The sequence below is a fragment of the Aythya fuligula genome, chromosome 2, assembly GCF_009819795.1.
Source record: "Aythya fuligula isolate bAytFul2 chromosome 2, bAytFul2.pri, whole genome shotgun sequence".
In the NCBI taxonomy this organism is placed as follows: Eukaryota; Metazoa; Chordata; class Aves; order Anseriformes; family Anatidae; genus Aythya; species Aythya fuligula.
The window spans coordinates 22,702,138-22,722,378 of record NC_045560.1 but is presented as its reverse complement, the minus strand read 5'-3'; the positions used below and the strand labels follow the sequence as shown (position 1 = coordinate 22,722,378).

Below are 20,241 nucleotides of genomic sequence, written 5' to 3'. Positions count from 1 at the left end.
AATAACATGACCTTTTCCTGCCTGGTGCCTATTCATTATTGTGATTTTTTTTAAGCTTCCTGCACTATTTGCTGTGATTCTCTGATGTTTTTGTTATAATGTTTTCAAGTTAATCCCAAGTTGGTAGCGTTCTGAGTGTTACAATTCTGGCTGAACCCTGGTTGGTGTGTGATATGGGTAAGCATTGCAAATGCTTAGATTGGATAGATGAGAAATGTTGCACACTTATTTTTCTACATGGAGCTCTGTTTTCTGGCTATTTCTATTAAAATGCAGAAAAACAAACAAACAAACAAAAACAGCAGGTATCCATATATATCTGTTATCATAGACCCTAGAATTGTTGCTAATTGGCTCCACATACAAGTAGTGATTGCTATTGCAGGAGTAATATTCTGTTTTTATTTGAGGGGAGTTGGGATACCATCAGACCACATTCCAGTAGGATAAGCCTTAATGTCTACAACCCCATTTCTTACAGTACCTTTCCAAATTTATTACTATGCTGTCACTAATGATACTTAGCTTCTAATGAACTGAATGAAGTATCACTTCAGACAATAGCTATTCTGCCTTGTAACCATCTCTGTCTCCTGTATAGTATCTTCACTTCTCCTAAAATTACAGTTCAATCGCATTTCAGTGGTTAAAACTTAGGCCACCCCATGCGCTGGTTTTCCCATAACTTGTGTGTTGGTGATTACTGCTCCCAGAATCTACTGTGCTATTAGTAGTTTCTGTAACTGATGGTTGAGTCCAAGTATAAGCTGAAAACAATGTTAATACCACTTTCACTTTCCAATTCCAGTACTTTTTCTTCTATAACGCTAATATTTTTGCTAATGCTATCCACATTTAGATTCCCATATGACACTAGTAACTCAGGTAAATAACTGTCAAGATTATATGACTTCATGTTTTTTGAATATTGCATATAATATGCCCCATGTTTGATAACTTACTAGGCAAAGTTTTGTCCTGGTTTCAGTTAGAACAAAATTTTCTTCCTAGTAGCTGGTGGAATGCTGTGTTTTGGCTTGGGATGAGAAGAGTGCTGATAACACCCCGATGTTTTAATTGTTACAGAGCAGTGCTTATACCAAGCCAAGGACATCTCAGCTTCTTGCTCTGTCCTGCCAACAGGCAGGCTGGGGGTGCAGTAAGAGCTGGGAGGGGACAGACCCAGGACAGGTGACCCAAACTAGCCAAAGGGGTATTCCATACCATCTGACGTCATGCTAAACAATATATAGGGGTGACTAGCCAGGGGAGGGGGCCGGACTGCTCAGGGTTAGGCTGGGCATCGGTCAGCGGGTGGTGAGCAATTGCATTGTGCATCACTTGTTTGTACATATTATTATTACTTTCCTATTATCACCATTGTATTATTATTATTGTTATTATTATTGTTGTTATTATTATTTTCCTGTCTTATTAAACTGTCTTTATCTCAACTTACGGGCTTCACTTTCCATTTCTCTCCCCCGTCCCAGAGAGGGAGGGGGAGGGTGAGCGAACGGCTGCGTGGTGTTTAGCTGCCGGCTAGGTTAAACCACGACAGTTTCTACATTAAAGGAGTCTAAAATTTGAGTCTCAGCTTCTACTCTCTCCTAAATGGTATCTGTCATCCCTCTTGGAATGTTGCACTCAAGTATATGGGATCTGTTTCTGGGTCAGTGCTACAAATGTCCCTTTAATAAATGGAGTAGAATCTTTGGTTTAAAAATTAAAGCAACATGAGTAACAAAAGTCTATGACTGACACTTCTGACTTTTGTTTGTTTGTTTGTTTCTTTGTTCCAGTTTCTGCTTTGACTTTCGTAGTTGGTTTAACCATCTCTGGTGTTTTTCACTCATATTTCATTTGGTGTGGTTGTTCAGGTTCCAACACAATTACTGCAGGTTATTTTGATTTCCAGCCAAGTAAGTTGAAATAAAATTTCCAAGTTAAATTTGTATCTTGCTTCATCCACCCATAATATGATCTCTTAAAATCAGAGACATCTGTTAACCTCATAAGATTATTCTTGACTTCACAGAGCATAGATTCTGTGAATTAGTGAATTCACAATCTGAATTCATATGAATTAGATTCTGTGACTAGTTTCACACTTACCTCCCATAATTTTAAAGTAGTGGAGATGTGTGTCCAAAGGTCTTATGGTCTCTGATTAAAAGAAGAAAAAAGAAAAAAAGGAAAAGGGGGAAAAAAAAAAAAAAAAGAGAGAGAGAAAAGGGGGAAAAGAGGGGAGGGGGAGAAAAAGCAAAAAAAAAAAAACAAAAAAGAAAAAGGAAAAAAGAAACATTTCCATTGTCACTAGAGTTATGGTCTGCTATCAATAAAAAGCAGTGTTCCTACTGTTCCCATGTAACATAAATATTCACATTTTTTAATCTAATAAAATAAATAATAAAATCAAAAACATAAACCACACTGAGACATAGACTAGCAATTAATTTATGCTTCTTTTAATAGACTTTCCACTGATAATGACTTTGGTGAGACGTCACATACACCTTACTGTTAAATTTTAATAGCAGCATTTATAATATAACATCATTCCTTTTCATTAACTCATTCACCTCTCCATAATAACATTAAACCTGGAACTATATAGGTATTTTTCTGTTCTGGAGTTTTATGTCATATGCTTAAGGTCCTGCTTTATTTATAATTGGAGCTGGTCTATCCCATTTACTGTTTACATTGTATAATATAATGTTCCATAAATATGGAACGTTATTTTCCATCCTACTTGCCATTCTGCAGAGTAGTGGTTTGTCCCTGTTTGTTTATCCATGCGTTGAGTGTTTCTTCCCAGTTGAGTTGCTATAACAACATTAACCTCTTTCCAATGTTTGCTTAGGGTCTGTATCCGTTCCTCACTTAAAACATTAGGCTGCCATTCAATTCATTTTTTTTTTCCTCCCAGGCATACTTCTAAATCACGTGAACTTGTGAGAAGTTGTTATGGCTCACAGGCCATTAAAATGCCAAGGTGATGCAGTATCCCAAACTTTTCTGTAACTTTTCTCCATTTGGCTTAATACTATTTTTATAGTTCCATTGGTTCATTCAGCTCACCTTGAATAAGGAGTTCTCAGCAAATCTGGAACCTTTGTTTTATTCCTAAGCCTCCACGTAATTCCTTCAGGAATTTTTCCCTGGGAAATACATTCCTTGCTCCAAAGCAATTTATTGGTTTAAATCCCATCTGGAAAATATTAGATACCTGCACTGTGGTAGGCTTTGCAATAGTTTTCTGTACTGGTGCTGTCTCAAGTCCATTTTGTCAGTGGATCTAGTACTAGCAAACAGTATTTAATACCATTTTGCATAGTAGGTGGGATTAAGCTGAGACTTAAGCTTTGATTGAGCTGTGGTCTACTGTACTCAATTTGTATCTTAGCATGTGGTTCTTGAATTCTCAAATATTTTAGTGGTATTTTTCTTTTTCCTCCAAGTGGAGGAAAAGTGGAGGATTCACCATTGCAAAAGTTAAGCAATTGTGTGCTCATCTGTTTTAATGTTAGGCCAGCCAGCCATCTTCTACCACCCTCTTTTGCATCTGAGCTGCCCCTAGATGATTTTGTTCATGCCCTTATTGAAATAAATCCGCCTGAAGTGTATATAATGTTCTCCATCTGCAAGTGTTTGTTATCTGCCCATACCACACTGGTCGTTTTTAGAAGGTATGGCCCCCCTCTGTGCTTCACCCATCTCCTAGCTTCTAGGGGTGATCGCCCCTCAATTCCCTCATCTGCATCTTTTAAAGTGGCTACATCTTTGATAACTTACTTCTTACTATTTTATTTGTTTTGTTTTCAAAATTGCTGTTTCTTCAAAGTTTATACCTATTGGGATGACCACAACCTTAGGAAGGGCATCTGCTTTACTACATACACCAACTTCTCTACGTCTATATTTTTCCTTTTGGTATGCTTTTATGTGAGCTCCACATTTTTCTTCCTCTCCTTTTATTTTTTCTTTCTTTTTTGTTTGTTTGTTTGGTTGGTTTGTTTTTGTTTTGGAACTGTGGTCAGGCTGTGATTTAATCTGGTAGACTCCCAGATTAAAATCCTGTGTTTGTAGGTAATTTTTGTTCTAAATTGGTAGCCAAATAGTTAAAGCTGGATATACCCAGTCTGAAACTACGTACAAAGCTAGGTCATTTCCTTTAGATTTCTCTTTTAACATTGTTAACATAGCTCATTAGCTCCGCTGCTTCTGCAGAGCTACTCTGCAGAAGGAAGCCACTGTATTTTATGAGTTGCTGCATATCTTATAAAGGATTTTCCAAGTTTCCAATAAAAACCGGACCCATCCATGAACCATGCTGAATATTCTGTGGCACAAAGTCAGCAACAGAGCTTTTATCTGAAAGCACTTGACAGGTAAGCAACACATAAGGAGTAAACGGCACTTTACACTCTCCCACTGGTTAACAGACCATATAGAGTTGGTGCTAAAACCTTGTTGTCTTCTACAGAAAGTTCTTAGTTTATGAAAGCCAGTGTCTATCTAGCTAACCTCAGGTTTGATACATGTCCGGTTTGTACTTTTCCAGTGATTATGTACGTTAGCAGGGCAGCTATGATAGGTACTACTGCAAAACAGCACCTAGAGATATATTCCGTAAGCTCATGTGCCTATGTCAGTGCTAAACTTGTCTTTTCATATAGAGTAAATTTATTTCCCACTGATCTTAAGACTTACAAAACAAAGGCTGTATCTTTCTTCTTATTGCTTTGTGTTCTTGAAATAGTGGGGTCCTGAGATCTAGATCAGTAGCGGTTAGCTGAATATGAAACAGCTTACAGTAATGCATGTAGCCCACAGCCAGGCTCTGAACTGGTGTGGTTTTGCTCTGCTGTTCTTCCTTCTGTTCTCGTTTGTGATATTTCTTCACTAGTTTGATTAGTGGCTTACTGATTTCTGCAAATGTAAAGATGTTCTCATGAGAACTTAACCAATTCTGAAACTCAGTCTACTACACTAATTCCTGTGGGGGTGGGGACTCTCACGAGGAGTTCTACCCTTTAATAATCCCACTGTTGTCCTCCTTTCCTGATCTAATACTATTCTTGAATATTTCACCTCAGATTGTACCAACTGAGTTTTGTGAGTTTTTGATGATTAACTTTACAGCCTGGGTTTTGAATAATGCTGCCTGCCTCTTATGTAGTTTCCTCTACTTTCACTTCAGTTTTTTCCATGTACCAACATATCCATCTATGATACGGTGTAACACATTTTAACGATAATTTCATCCACATTCAATATATTGATCTGAAAGTCTTGCAGTACTTGAATAAAACAATGTTGCTTTTCTTTCCAGGTACATGCTTATTTTTACCAGCTTTGATCAGCTAGTGGAATTGCAAAGAAAACATTGGCCAAGTCAGTAATGAAATGTCACTGAGATATTCTTCTTAGTGCTTTATTTAAGTATTTAAAATCCACTGTTAGGCTTTTTTTTTTTTTTTTTTTTTTTTTTTTTTTTTTTTTTTTTTTTTTTTTTTCCTCTGCTTTTGACACTGGGCTAAATGCAGAGTTAAAAATTTAGGTCTTTGCATTAGCACCTTAGTTTCCAGTAAGCTGTAGATGGTGGGCTGGAGCCCTTCCTCTGTTCCTTGTGGGTGTTGATATTTTTTTCATTGTGAAGAAGGATCTGGACCTTCAGTTAATACACAACTTCTATTTTTCCACATTTTAATTTACAGACATACAAAACTTGAGGAAATTCTGTTACCCAAATATCTACTGTTTTTACTTCCTCCGGATTCTTAATAACAAAGCATCAGTGACTTGCAGGAATCACTCCACCCTTACCTCCCACTGGTCAGTACCAATTCTAGAAACATCCGTAGCAAAATCTGTAGCTAACGCATTTTGTTTCAGCGAGGCACTGCCAATAATTCCCTGCTGCTTACAAGAGGGATACTCCCATTCCTATCCTCAGAAAGAACTCTTGTACTCCTGAACTTGGCAGCTATTTCACTGCAGGCAGAAATCTCAATTACAGGTGCTTGAACATCCTTTCATGCATATGAAACAACATTTATCATTTTCCCCCTTCTCTGAGTTGAAGTTGAAACTAATTTTATTACAAAAGTGTTTCTTACTATGGTATCAATGAACATCACTACTATAGTGGTAGTTAGGGTTCTTTCCATGACCATCCAGCACTAATGTAGTAATTGGCCATTCCCATTGGCAATATTGCAATATCTGCAGGGCATGGGTAGACAGCAGACTGTCCCTAGTCTTTGTTGCTGAAAGGGGGAGAAGATGCAGTGAGAAACATTCATCATGTTCTGTAGTTTTGTTCTTCCTCCTCATCTTTCTTCTTTAGTTTGGCAAAGCAAACCATCAAAGAATTTATGGATTCTATCCTGTTGTCTTGTATCTTTGCCTCTTTTTCTCCAGTTTCACCTTGTTGCTCTCCTGCAGTCCCACTGGTGCTCCGTAAAGGAAGTTTTTATTTTGTTCTGTTTTGCAGTTGCTCTTATGCATCTTTTTTTGTACAAAGAGAGCTAATTCCATAATGGCATCTGGTTTTGCTTTTCTGTTTCATTTGAACTTTACTTTTAAATGGAGGCTCTGTTTCCAAAGTACCATATTTCTGAAAATTACAGTATGTACAAACCTGCTTCAGGTCCACAGAACTGAGCTTTCCTTGCATTCCTTCTCTCCATCACCTTGCCCATTTGCCCATTGCCAAATTTGCAGCTCCTTCCATTATAGACTGATAGAATCATTAAGGTTGGGAAAGACTTCCAAGATCATCTCGTCCAATCATCCCCCTATCACCATTATTACCCAATAAACCATGTTCCTAAGTACAAAAAAAAAAACTAATTCACACGTCCCAGCATTATTCTTGCTGGCTTAACCTTTGTACGACTGCTTCTTTAAAGGTACTGTGATTCTGTTATCTCCAAGGATACAGTCCAAGGTAGATGTCCATATACCAATTCTAATATTTTTTCCAGAATGCATAGGACTTTACAATGTTATAGTGTCATTCAAGGTGGAATAATATACTAGCCAAACCTCCTTTCAGTGCTCAGATACTCAGAATGTCTATTCTGAGACATTCACCTACTACATTTCTTGCAGGAGGTTCTTCCTGCCATGTAGCAGATGATCACATTCCACTCTGATGCAGCACTTTTTAGGGGTGTGCAGTGTTTACTAGTTAAGACCGGCTAATTCTCAAGTTCCACAAGCCACATTATGCAAGTTTCTGAATTTAGTTCCCTCAGGGTTTAAACAATTACTCTTGTTTGTGCTGCAGTCAGGTAAATTGTTATTGTTATCTTATCCCAAGTTTTAGGAGCAACACAACCAAGCAGGATTAGACAGTGTGGGAGTCTGTTTTTACTACTGGTTTTGTTCCAATTCTGCAACTGGTTCACAGAAGCCTATTTTGCTTTCATAGTAACATGAATTTTCAGGAGAAAAGTTGGGGACTGAGTTTTCAATATATTATTGTTATTAATGCTGGATAGAGAAATGTTAGCACATTCATTATGTATATTGCTCTGAATAATGGACAGCTGTGTCCTGGCTGACTGAGTAAAAGGACTCTCAGTGTGTGCAGAAATCCATCTGTACAGAATACCTTTCTGGACCTGTCTTCAACTTAATAAAGGGCTCACTGCAGAACTGTAAGGCAAACCTAGATATCAAGAACTGCGAGGACCTACTCTTAAAAGTCATTAGGCTAGTATTATATACCCAGATCTAAAGAGAGACAAAAGTCTGACTACCTTTATCATCATCCAAATCAAAGTTGATTCACAAGAGAGGGTTTTTATAACGTTACTTGTTATTTCTACTCATATTTTGTTGGCACTGAAGATATATATACACATTTATTTTTTCTATTGTTCACCACTTTTTAGATATATATATTCATAAATTATAAAATACATGCATTCATATAAATATATATTAAGAAGAAAGACAATTTTCCTCAGTGAAGAGTGTCATTGTTGCTTTCTTTTATCTCTTATCATTGTTTAACACTTCTGTGACTCATATTTTATGGCATGACAATCAAGTCCCTTATCTCTATCCATGTGATCCACTGGGAGGAGATCACCTTACTTAATTTACCATTGGCAGGATGAAACACTGCTGTTAGTATCATGCTTGAACAAACATGTTTTGATCACTGCCATAGTTGTGGCCCGTTAAAGAAGATGGGATAGCTTTGACCCATTCCCAGGGTTAAAATGTTTATGGGGAACATTTTACTATGAAAACTTGGAATAGTCATCATTCTGCTTTCCTATCTTAAAGCTCCTGTGAACCAGAGGAAATTGACTGAGTGTGTACCAGAGGTCAGTGAAACAAGATGAACTCTGTAACACATTAAGTGTCCTTGCCTAGTCTAACCCCCAGTGCATGAAAAGACCATTCAGGCAGTCATGATGCTATAGGCTTATTTTCATATTTAGGCCTTATAGAAGCTTGTACGCGTACTTTCTCTGAGAGACCTTAAACAGTTCACTCTACCTGAAACGTGAAAATAGGTGGTAATTCTGTCCTGTGAAGTGACCCACCATAACAGTGTTCAGGAAGAGTTAGTCACACATGTATTTGCACCAAGATGAAGTACCACAGTAACCATTTCGAAATATATATATTTTTTTACTTGTAAACATATGGTTTCACACACATGTTAGATTTGGACAATTAAGTTGGTGTGTCAGAAATTCTCCCCGGTCCTGTCACACACAATAGTAGGCAGATTTGCCAACATGTTGGCAAGATGTTTCACAAATGACCCAGGCAGATGTGTTCTCTTCCACTGTGCACACAGCACCGTGGAATCAGTGGTGGCTATAGGACCAGGCCCTGTTCTAGACACACCTGCTTTTATCTGCCAGCACATTGGACTTCTTCATGAACTGCTCACCAGCTGTGAGTGATGCCTGCAGAAATCATCTATCATCTCCTTGGGCTGGAATAACCTAGCAATAAAACTATTCCTGGGCACCATGCAGAATGCTGTAATATCTACTGCAAATGCCATGTAACATGGAATCACTATGAGATTATTTTCTCTAGTGGTTAGACAAAAGGCTTTGTTTGCATGCTACTGAATGCCAAGATACTTACTAAATGTAAAGTAGTTTAAAACATTCACTTTCTGAATTCTTTAAGGTTAATGCAGTTCTGTTTCGTAGTATTGACTATACAAGGTCCCTTAGAGGTTTCTCCCTCTGAGGAATCTGTACAGCATTCACTAATAGCTTGCCACAGGTGGAGCCCATGAATCCTGAGGATCATGGGCCTTAGGATGTCTGATTTCTACTGGAACAACATTCCTAGTGTGCCAGGCACAGACAGACTGAAGGCGAGGAATAGAGGCCTCCTCTTACCATAGCTGATATCTCAGTTTGGCAAAGGTCCTCAAATGAGCTAAGAGTTGCTGCCCGAAGCATTGCTGGGTACTGAACAAATCACTTGCTTTCCATGAATGGTGGTAATAGAAAACAGGGCTGCTCTGAACATCTTTTTTTAGTCAGGAAGAGCTGTTAATCATTCATTATTTGTGTCTGGCTATAAAAGGAAATCAAGGAATTACTTCTAATGTCATGACCTTCACCCAGTGTCATGTCACCGTGTGCAAGTAGAATATAAACTAGGCAGAGAGTGGGTGAGTCAGGGTTGAGTCAGAGAGCAGGAAGTGTACAGAGCAAAGGGTGAGGTAATGGGACACGAGCAGGGATGGCTACATTCCTTCAAGTGCTTCTGATGGTGCTGAAACACCATCCTAAGCCTCGAGGCTTCTGTGAACACCAACTGTTTGTGGAGCCATCCCCCCAGTCCTTCTGGCTCTGCCCTGGGGTCTCCATCTCCTGTTCTGTCTAGGAAGTAGACCAGAAATCATCTTATGATTTCACAGTTCTCACAGGGAAGGGGATAAAGCCCTGGGGAAGACCCCCAAGACTTACTGATTAGTTAAATACTTCATATCTGTTCTTTACTTTGAATCGTTTCTTTATGCTGTTTACTGGGCATCTTGCCACTATTTCTCTGTGAGTTTGGCCATACTTATCACTTCTGTTAATTTTACTGAACATGTTGTGGTTTAATATGATATGTTGCTTTTATACAAAATATAAAAAATTATTACTTATTTCATTACTTTGAGATAAGTAATAAATGATTAAGAAAAAAAAAGTAATGATTTGTAGGGCAGAAGTTTAATAAAGTATCAGTGAGAAATGCATGGGAAATGGGTGGCTTTTGATATGGATAATATTTAGGAGTAGAGCAATAAACCATGTTGGAATCAGAATGCCTTGTACAGACTGAATTTGCGATGTGCCATCTTGTCAGAACTGGAGTGAAATTCAACTGGAAAAAAATAAAATAAAATAAAATAAAATAAAATAAAATAAAATAAAATAAAATAAAATAAAATAAAATAAAAACACAAACCAAACCAACCAACCAAACAAACAAACAAAAAAATCAAAACCATGAAAATGGTATTTTTAATAGGTAAGAAAATAGTTTAGGAAATGTTTAAATAAAATAATAATATTAATATTGTATAGGTATTAATGAAATTACATTAACCTCTATATGTAGTACCCTAAGATAGTTGCTTATTAAACACCTGAGGTGGTTGCTGTGAAGACAAGACAGTAAATAAATGATTTTTAGGAGTTTTTCTAGGACTGCCTTTCATTTTATTTTTTAACTAAGAGAGGTGTGAATTAATATTTACTGTCTTAGGGAGACAACTTCTCTGTCATCTAAAACATATGAAACATATAGGATAAACCAGATCAGCTATCACAAACTGACATCTAGATGCTATGCAGCTGCCCTCTAATGAGGAAACCTGAATAGTGCTCACAAATGACTTGAAGAACTATGGCCTACAAAAGAGATGATCTGTCTGTAGTATGGGAATAGATTTATCATAATTCAAGCAGAGTAGAAACCAGAGTAAGTTATGAGTCTTGGGCATTTTTGTGTCTCTGTGAAGAAAACATTTTTCAGTATCAAAGATGAGCCACACTCCATAACATGTATTTCTTTATGCATAAGAAATACTATCTCTTATATAATATTGTATAGGAAATAGAAGCAGAAAATGAAAAAGATACCTGGAAAACAACCAGTCTGCAGGGAGTCTAGCAGTTGTAGTGAGTAAAATCAGATAAATGTATCTTCTTTAGGATCAATGTCAATGTGCTTGCTTCTTCCTGACCCCCTTTTTCCATTCTATCTGCCACCAGTATCAGCTGTTGACAGATCCTGGACTAAAGACGGCTTAAAGCTGCAAGCAAACCAGGAGCTTATGCCTGAGAGGAGGAAAGATAAGGAGTTCCAATTAGCCATCTGATAGGACTTTAGGAAATAAATTCATGGCAATTAAGATTAATGAACCCTCATGGAATGAGGAAAATGGGAAGCTGAGATAAGATGCAGATAAATTAACTGGACAGTGAAGCATCTAGTTTGGGTCAATAGAATGACTATGGATAATTGCCTCCTCAGTAATTGTAGCCCAAATGTATCTGGTCACAATATACAGAAATCTCATATTATATAAGAAACACATTATATTCTTATATATTCTATACAAAAATAAATTATATTCTTATATTATATTATTCTTATATACAGAAATATCATATACTTAAATATGATGAAGACCTGATGAGTTAATTCCTCAGTGTTAATAATTTAGCACCATTATGGTTAATAATTTAGCACTATTTACTGCAAAGTGATCACATGCAGGCACATCTTGATATCATAATTGGCATCTTCCTGAAGAATCTACCCAAATCATTGTCAGAGTTGTGTGACAGTCACGGCATGCAAAGGGTAAAGAACTGTGGCAGTATGACTCTGGAAGCAGTAGTAGTTGGTAACAGGAAGCATTAACCCTACTGTCTGTGGGTACAACTTTTTAAAAGATTTGGAGATTGTGAACCAGTGTGTATATGGTATAACTGAATGCAATTGCCTATAGGACCACATTTTTCTTACAGTATAAGTTCATTTGCTTCACTGTCATAGTGCCTTAATTCATCCCTCACAAGACTAACTGAAAGAAGCAATTATTTTTCATCATTTCACTACAGTAACAAAATTCAAAGTGCAAGGTTAAATAAAATAAGTAACTACTTTGTAGCACAAAGTCAAATTAGTTGTAGAAATTAAAAATATTTCCCTATGTTTGAAATAAAGATTTTTCTGTTTACAACTTTTATTCCTGGAGAAATGAAGAAAGAAACTGTGATGAAAGTTTGTAGGAATACCCATGAAAAACAGCAAGAACAACAACAAAAACACACCTTTTTGGTGTGAATACAAGCCTGAGCCATTGCTCCTAATGCAAAGAAAGCCTCCTCATAATTTTGATAGGTGTTTAATGAAAACTTGCAAGAAATAGGGAAGTCTCCCAATCCTTTCTTCAAAAAAAAAAAGAGTTTGAGTCCAGAGGACAGCAATGTCAAAAACAATAAAACAAACTATCAAGAAATATAGGGAGAGGATATATCAAGAGATACAGGAAGAGTTATAGGAAATGGATTTTTTTTGTTTGTTGTCTAGAGTGGACAGACAACACTTATGAAAGCAGTATTAAAATTCTAAAGGTACTATGCAGCAGAATGAACTAAATTATTCTTCATATTTGCTGTGGTTAGGAAAAGGGTGACAAGTCTAACATATATCAATAGAAATTTAGGTTAAACATCACAAAAATTTTCTAACTCTTCAGATGTTGGATGTTTTTGAAAAGTCTCCATGCTTGTTTTTAGAAACTACCAATAGAGTGACAGAATTGAAGTGTCTGTCAAGAATGACAGTTGGAATAGTTGATCTGATCTGGAGGAAGGAGAATGGAAAGGATGCCATTCTGAGGTCTCTTTTGCTCCTCATTTTTGTGATTTATAAGGTGCATGATGAACTGTAATTATAGAACAGATGAGTAAATAAAACTTTGGAATTCTGTGCTCACAGAGAGAAACTGAACAACAGGGTTAGCTGCTATGTTATTGTCATAATTTCCTGTGCAAATCCAAACATTTCACAAATTGTATGGAATAGAATGCAATATTTATTAAATGCAGTTTTAGGTAGTATTGTAGAAGGGAGTAAGTCAATATGAATAGCTTTGGGTTCTGTATAGGACATAATATTAGTACTATTATATATTTTATATGTAATGACTTGATTTTGTAACCTCCTATTTCTCTTCCACAGGTGTTCAGCTACCTGTGATCCAAAGCACAGCTGCATAACCATCTCTTAGACGTCTGAGGAAACTGCAGATAGAGCTGCAAAAAAAGATAACAGGGTGGAATTCTTCAAGATAAGAAAGACAAAATCAAGATAAGAAAGACAAAATCATAAAGGTAAGATTTTTGAGATGGAGATAGGCAGTAATTCAAGGATTCAAGAGGGAAAACATCATCACAAAAAGGAATAAAATCTGAAGCAAAAAGCTTCAGGATCTTTTCTGGGGCAGTGAAATTACCCCATTTCACCAAGCACTTCTTGGCCAGCAAAGACTTTTTCTGTTTCTTATTCAGGGCATTGATAATATTAACACTTGGTTTAGTAGTTCATTAATTTGAGTTGTCTTTTGTATGTAGTAACAAATCAATAACTGCTATACACTTTTACATTGTGTGTATTCAGCCCTTTGTGCATTGGAGAAGACATCCAATCAAAGTGGTTCAGTGAGGGAGAGATAAAAGTTCAGTTAAAGTCCTTGATTGATAGTACTGTTAGAATGTTACCGGTGTATCTATTTAATTCAACTTCAACAGGGAAAATGTTTTCCACCTGCACAAAAAGTCCCTTTTATTATTGTTTTTCCATCATTTTTCATATAGCATATTAAAAACGGTAACTGCTGAAGCAAAGTCCTAAACACTCTTGAATGCCTACATTAACGTTCTGTACTAGTTGTCATTTCTTTGACTTACACATCTCATTTTTCCAGATTCAAAAGTCGCTTGTTCTTCCAGATGTGCTGAGGGTGAAAAAATATCTCTTCTCGTGTTCTATGAAGATGTAGCTTTTTAATCCTGTTTTAAATACTCTATGAAATCTTACTGAAACTTAGACTAATATAAATATAACTTCAATTAAATATACTTTTCTCATGTTACAAAAGTAGGAAGACTCCTATTTTAAATGAGACTATACTGCAAACAATTATTATGAAAAATATTATCTCCTAACACACTAATGTATCATCAAGTCATATTTAATAACTTCAGTGAGAAATAAGCACCAAGAAAGTTGTTTTCTGTATGTAGGAAATCTCTCTCAAAGGAAGTTGCAGCCTTATGTAAGTTTTCTGTTGTTGATTTGAAGCCAAATAGAATTCAAATAGTATTTGAAGCCAAATATGATTGAAGTTTTCAGAAGCCAGACTGAGTTTGTAAAGCGGAAAACTGGCACATTGCTAATAGGAAGTTCATGACATTACTTTAGTTCATGGCAGCTCCTCTTACTAGATAAACCAGACAATAAAAGGGGAGCTTTGTAATAACATTAAAACATACTTTTCAGAGCATTTAAAAAACAACAACAACAACAACAGAAATAGAAGATTAATTCTTACAGTAATTTAATGTGGCCTCGTGGTTAGTCCAGGACAAATAAGATGCCAAGCTATTGCTATAGGAAGTGTCTTGTGGTTGCGTATGTGAAACAGTTCAGGGAGCACAAAATTGTAATTTCCCGACTGTGTGATAATTGTCTTCATACAGAACAAAGCTGGTTGATAGAACAGGGGCCAAGTTGGCAAAATTCCTCTACAGTTCCTGTACGAAGTAGTAGTCTTCTCCAGCACTGATTAACAGGAGAAAGGCTGCTAAAATGGAACACGAATTTCCTGAGTACAATAAATCAGAGCTTGTTCACAGTTTTTCTAACTTATTCCAGGGTTGAATATCCTAGAATCATTACAGAATTCCTGGGGCCCTCTCCAGCATTTCACCTACCTGGAGCTTAATAGAAAATCGAACTCTTCATTTTTAAGGGAAATAAAAGAAAAAGTAATGCGTGTCCTTTCTCTGATTATAATGCATAAATACTTTGAATTACTTGTTTCAGATTATTTTCTTGTTTACTATTTTTATTGAAAACCATTAAAAAATTTAGTTTTTATTGATATTGTTAAAAAGTCTTTGAAGGTGTCATCATGTCACAATGTGACATGTGAGTCAAAACTCACATGTCAAATTCAGATTAACGTTTCTGTGTCATTTACTCCAATATCATATGTTAATTGGTCATTCCATTTGCTGGCCATCATCAGATAAAAACAAAAACAGACAACAACAAAAAGCATGGTATGATCTGTGAGATGAGATTCTCTCAAAACAAGTTATTTTCTGGAAGCATGAGTAGTTGAAACTTCAGCAAAGAACAAGACACCCCTTATTTTCAAATATATATTTTTTGCTGTTCCAGAAGAATATTGATGATCATTTTATTCATAAAATATTAGACATTTTAATATACAGAATGGGCTTAGATAAGTAAATTTAGGTAACTATATTCATGGAAATAATCTGGAATAACTAATAGTGAATTACAATACAGAATGATCTGTGTTCCCCAACCAACTGTGGTCCAAAAATTGTTATAATCATGTGAAATACAACTTAAATACTTTTGTGAAGAACAGGGGCCCTACTTTCAAGACTTGTGAATGGCCTGGGAAAACAATGACTTAGAGAAAGATTTAAGGCTTATTATAGTTTATTGTTACAGTACGATCTGTCATTGCAGTGGTGTGACGAGGAGAGATGATTCAAACCCCACATTTTTATCAAGAAGGAGGAGGGAATTAATTATGCCTCAGGCTTCTGTGTTATGGCCTCCCCAGAATATTTCAATGGACCTGATGGTCATCTTTCAAAAAACCCCGAAGTTCTTATGCTCAAATTTCTAAAGAAAGATTAGTGAAAATAATCAGGGAGTTGTAAAACTATGTCAGGTAAATGGAAATTGGTTACTGCCTTAATAAAGAGAGGATTGAGTAAACCTTTTCAATATATGTTTTTATTGATATATATATATATTTTTATTATATATGTATATTTTTATTGATATATGGATGTTTTTTATATTTTTTTCTGAAGTAATCCTCACTCTGATAAGATTCTTTGTATTCCAAAACATTATAAAAGTACCCAGTTTATTCAAAATTTTGAGGTTACAGTTATAAATGACTAAAAGGAACAAAAATTATGTTAGCAGATTAAGTAAGTTTTGTTCAAGCAGAGTGATACAAAATCTACAGAGAAATTCTTATAAATTTACCTGTTTTCTAGGACAGGGATTTAATTTGACTTTTCATAATTTTCACACATACATGAACATGTATTGAACATGTCTATTTTGCTATAAACATCAAAACAATAGTAGTGCAATTAATATATTTTAAAAGACTTAAATAGTAAAAAAAAATTTTTAAATATTAAAAAATATTAATATAAAAATATTAAAATATTAAAAGATTTTAATAGTAGTACAATTAATATATTTTAAAAGATTTAAATTTCTTTTAAATGTTTGTTATCATTTTCAGTGAAGTAGTGCCTGCAGACACCAGTAAACACCTCACTGATAAACATTTCCTGGTACTATAAATGGTCCATTTCATGGACATGCATTAAAAATCAGAAGGATATTACCTACATGTAAGCAAACTTCTGCTGACCATAGTTATTTCAAAGCAACTTTTAAACTGAGTCTTGTCTAACAAGTCTCTTGTTGTTCTGCAATTAAACAAGAAAGGATGCACACTATCCTAAGTCGCTAACAAGACATATAATGAGATAACAAGACATGTCAAGAGTCACTTCAGGGTGTATCCTACCGACTTGTCGACATACCTGAAGGGAGAGAATGCAAAAAAAGAAAGAGACTGGCTCTTTTCAGGGATGCCCAGTGCCAGGACAGGAGTCAATGGACACAAACTGAAGCACAGAAAGTTCTCTCTCGACACCACGAAGTACTTTACTGTGCAGGTGATTGAGCCACAGGTTGTCCAGGGGTCTCTGTCTCCAGAGATCTCCACAGCCACCTGGACATGGTCCTGGACAGCCTGTTCCAGGTGTCCCTGCTTGAGCAGTGGGTTGGACCAGATGGCCTCAGGAGGTCCCTTCCCACCTCAAACACTGGGATTCTGTGACTATGGTAAACTCCTGTTTTTATTGCAGGATAAATGGGTTGTTATTTTCTGGATTAGAATTAGAAGAAGTGGAAAGAAACAAAAGAGTATTTTGTAATACTCTCATACTTTCATTCTCAGTAGGTGCTCGAGAATGGATTTGTCCTTAAGCGTTACTGTTACCTGGAGCATTCCACACTGTCTCTGAAAAGGTAAGGAGGGATTCCAGGGAGGCTTAAAGGGGCATAATTAGGCAAATAACTTTTCCTGGTGGATAAAAATTACTATTCAGATCTATTTTCACAGATGAAAAGGAAACAACCATTTATTTAAACCTTTTATTTGTTAAATATTCCCTATAGGGAAGGGAAGCAGAGTCCAAAGTGCGTACACTTTACACCCCAGAGTAGGTGAGGCAATGAGAGTCAGAAAAAAAAAAAAAAAAAGAGAGAGAGAGAGAGAGAAAGTTGTTCATCATCCCTGTTTTACATAAGAAGAGCAAAGTCCAATCATGTTGCATGTCCTAACCATATTAATACAGCTGATTTCTGAATAATCTTTCAGAGAACTAGAAGCAAACTGAGAACAACCTGCACGGTAAGTCAATGCTTTTATTTTTAAATCAGAGGTATTTTATAAAATTCACAAATAACTAAAATTGGAAAATTCTAAATAAGAAGGCCTGTGGCTATCAAACAGGTAGAAACACAAAATGTAGACATTTGTAAGCAAACACAAAATATTTGGGTTTGTTTCAACAACTTTATACTTGCCTTTTGCTATGATTCACTTACAAAGAGTGACGTTAATAACTTTATTGTTTTTAATATGTATATTTTTTCTGTCAAACAAGCGGTCATTGAGATTACCGTCCTTGACATAATAGTTGTATATTTCTCAGTCAAGTATTATTTTACAGAGAACTACCCTAAATAAATTTAAAATGCATTCTGAAGATGAAAGGAAGCAGAAGAGTACTGAAGATGGAAATAGTCATGAGAACACTACATCCAGCCAGGGTCAAGAACAAGAAGGCAAACAGTAAATATTCTTAGACATTGTAAATTTGTTCTTTATTGAAGCATATAAGATTACATTATCTTATTTTGTATTTTATTGAATTTCATATTTTAATTTACTTTATTTTAGTGGGAAAGCCTAGTAAAAGAAAGCTTTTTATCAGCTTATGATTCATTGGCACATTCATTTTGTACAGAAGGATGGAGAAAGTTCTTTTTCTATTAAAGATTAAGTGTCCACAGGATTTACTACATTTTATTGAAAAGGAAATTCAGAATATGGTATAAATTATATCAGAATAGACATGGATACAATGAGGTCATCAGCTAAAAATTATAGTAAAATTATTTGTATGGCAGGGAATCAATATTTTAAGTACCTTGAATATTTTATTAATTTTCCATTCCCATGTGAGAAAATCTGATTCTATAAGCTATCTTCCTCTTTTTTGTTTTGAAAGCTATGTAGTGCTTTAATTCACAACTTGAGATAGTGGAATCACTGGTCCCTGATGGGGTTGTTGTACCCTTGACATAAGAGACCTGTGAAGAGCTTGATTTAAATTTATAGCAGTTGGGAGCTGATGCTATTTATCAGGTGCTATTTAGAGGTTTAAATACAAAAATCCCAATAATGCCTAATAAATCATATTAATTTTACACACAATTCTTTCCCATAAATTAATTTCATATATTTTTTTTAACTTAACTTCATTAACATAATGCACTCTTATTTTTTGAAATATTGTCAATTTCTAAATGTACTAAAACTATCATATCCCTTAAGGAAGGGAAAGAAGAAGAAAGAGGAAAAGCCTAAAATGGTCAGCCCATTTACACTGGTAAGATTCAAGCTATCTATATGTGTACATATAGTTACGTGCATGCAAAAAAGTGTCACATTTCAAAGTGTCACATTTTAAATGCTTAAAATAATGATAGAGAACTGCATATATTTTCTGATCTCTTCCAAATACATGGATAGTACAGAATATTGGATATGTTTTGGCAACCTAGCAGATTTTTTTGTGAATGTATTTTTTTTTTTTTAAGAAACAGTTTTATTATTGATATGGATTTTTAGAAGCCTTCTCTTAGTAAGTTATCATGCTAAGTACACCTATGTTAGATTAATTTTTGTGATAAATCAGGATTTCTATGTGCTTAGTTGCTTTTTTCAACGCAATGAAAAGGGCATAATTATACCTGAGATTACTAGTGTCATCCTATCCTCTAAATTACCTGAGTCAGGTTCTAATCACACTTATCAGTCCATTACTCATTTTTCAGTCACCTGTGTCAGCAGTAAAGGGTAATACCATGGAATTAAAAACTAAAAAGCACTTTAAATTACAGATTTTTTTAATTTTCTGTACATTTTAAAATAAGGTAATCTGTTAATATTTAATCAAAGTAAATCCTAGATTTTCTTTAGTAAATCTGAAATATTGTATGTTTTGTAGGTTTAGTGTGCATAATGCACAGCAATGATATGGGAATTAATAGTAATAAAACTACAGTGCAAGGTGGTGGCCAATGACCTGATTCTTCTGTTTTGCTATACTAGCTTGTACTTGTACAATTGCATTGCAAAAACACTGTAATTTACAACAGTAAAACTTGTATTTACAGCGCAGAATCTATCCAATGGCTTTCTAAGAGAAGAGCATAAACTTTATTGAGTTAAATGGCAAGAGTTATTTAGGATTTCAGTAAGTTTTGATAACATCTGAAGTACATTAGGAATAATTCTTCTAACTGTATAATAATGAATTTGCAGTAAAATTAATTATTGCCTTAATTATCACAATGGTATTAAAATTTCATATAATTTGAACTTTAAAGTGCAAAATTTGAGAAGGCAAATTGTCTTGTTTTCATATGACCTTTCTTACCCATATGCAGATACTGATAAATTTAAATGCTACTGTTCTCTAGTTTGGAGAGTTTATAGTATAAAAGTGTTTATATTAGAATAATGTATTTCTCTACATTTAAGTCGTTTAATAAATCTAATTGCAAATTAGACAAAGTTAT

The 20,241-nt window shown here is 35.3% G+C and overlaps 1 protein-coding gene across 4 annotated transcripts in view; it reads left to right on the top strand.

Moving 5' to 3' along the window:
- The window catches only part of ABCB1 (ATP binding cassette subfamily B member 1), a 55,935-nt gene that overhangs the window by 1,846 nt on the left and 33,848 nt on the right, over positions 1–20,241 (top strand). For 2 of the 4 annotated variants that reach the window (XM_032181527.1, XM_032181529.1), the window contains 4 exons: positions 13,252–13,403; positions 17,327–17,397; positions 18,105–18,226; positions 18,992–19,046. In XM_032181527.1, the coding sequence (XP_032037418.1) occupies positions 18,129–18,226; positions 18,992–19,046 (153 nt within the window). In that variant the 5' untranslated portion in view covers positions 13,252–13,403; positions 17,327–17,397; positions 18,105–18,128. Of the gene's footprint in view, positions 1–4,236; positions 4,395–13,251; positions 13,404–17,326; positions 17,398–17,749; positions 17,783–18,104; positions 18,227–18,991; positions 19,047–20,241 lie in introns of those variants that run through there. The other 2 variants (XM_032181528.1, XM_032181530.1) reach the window with 2 other exon arrangements.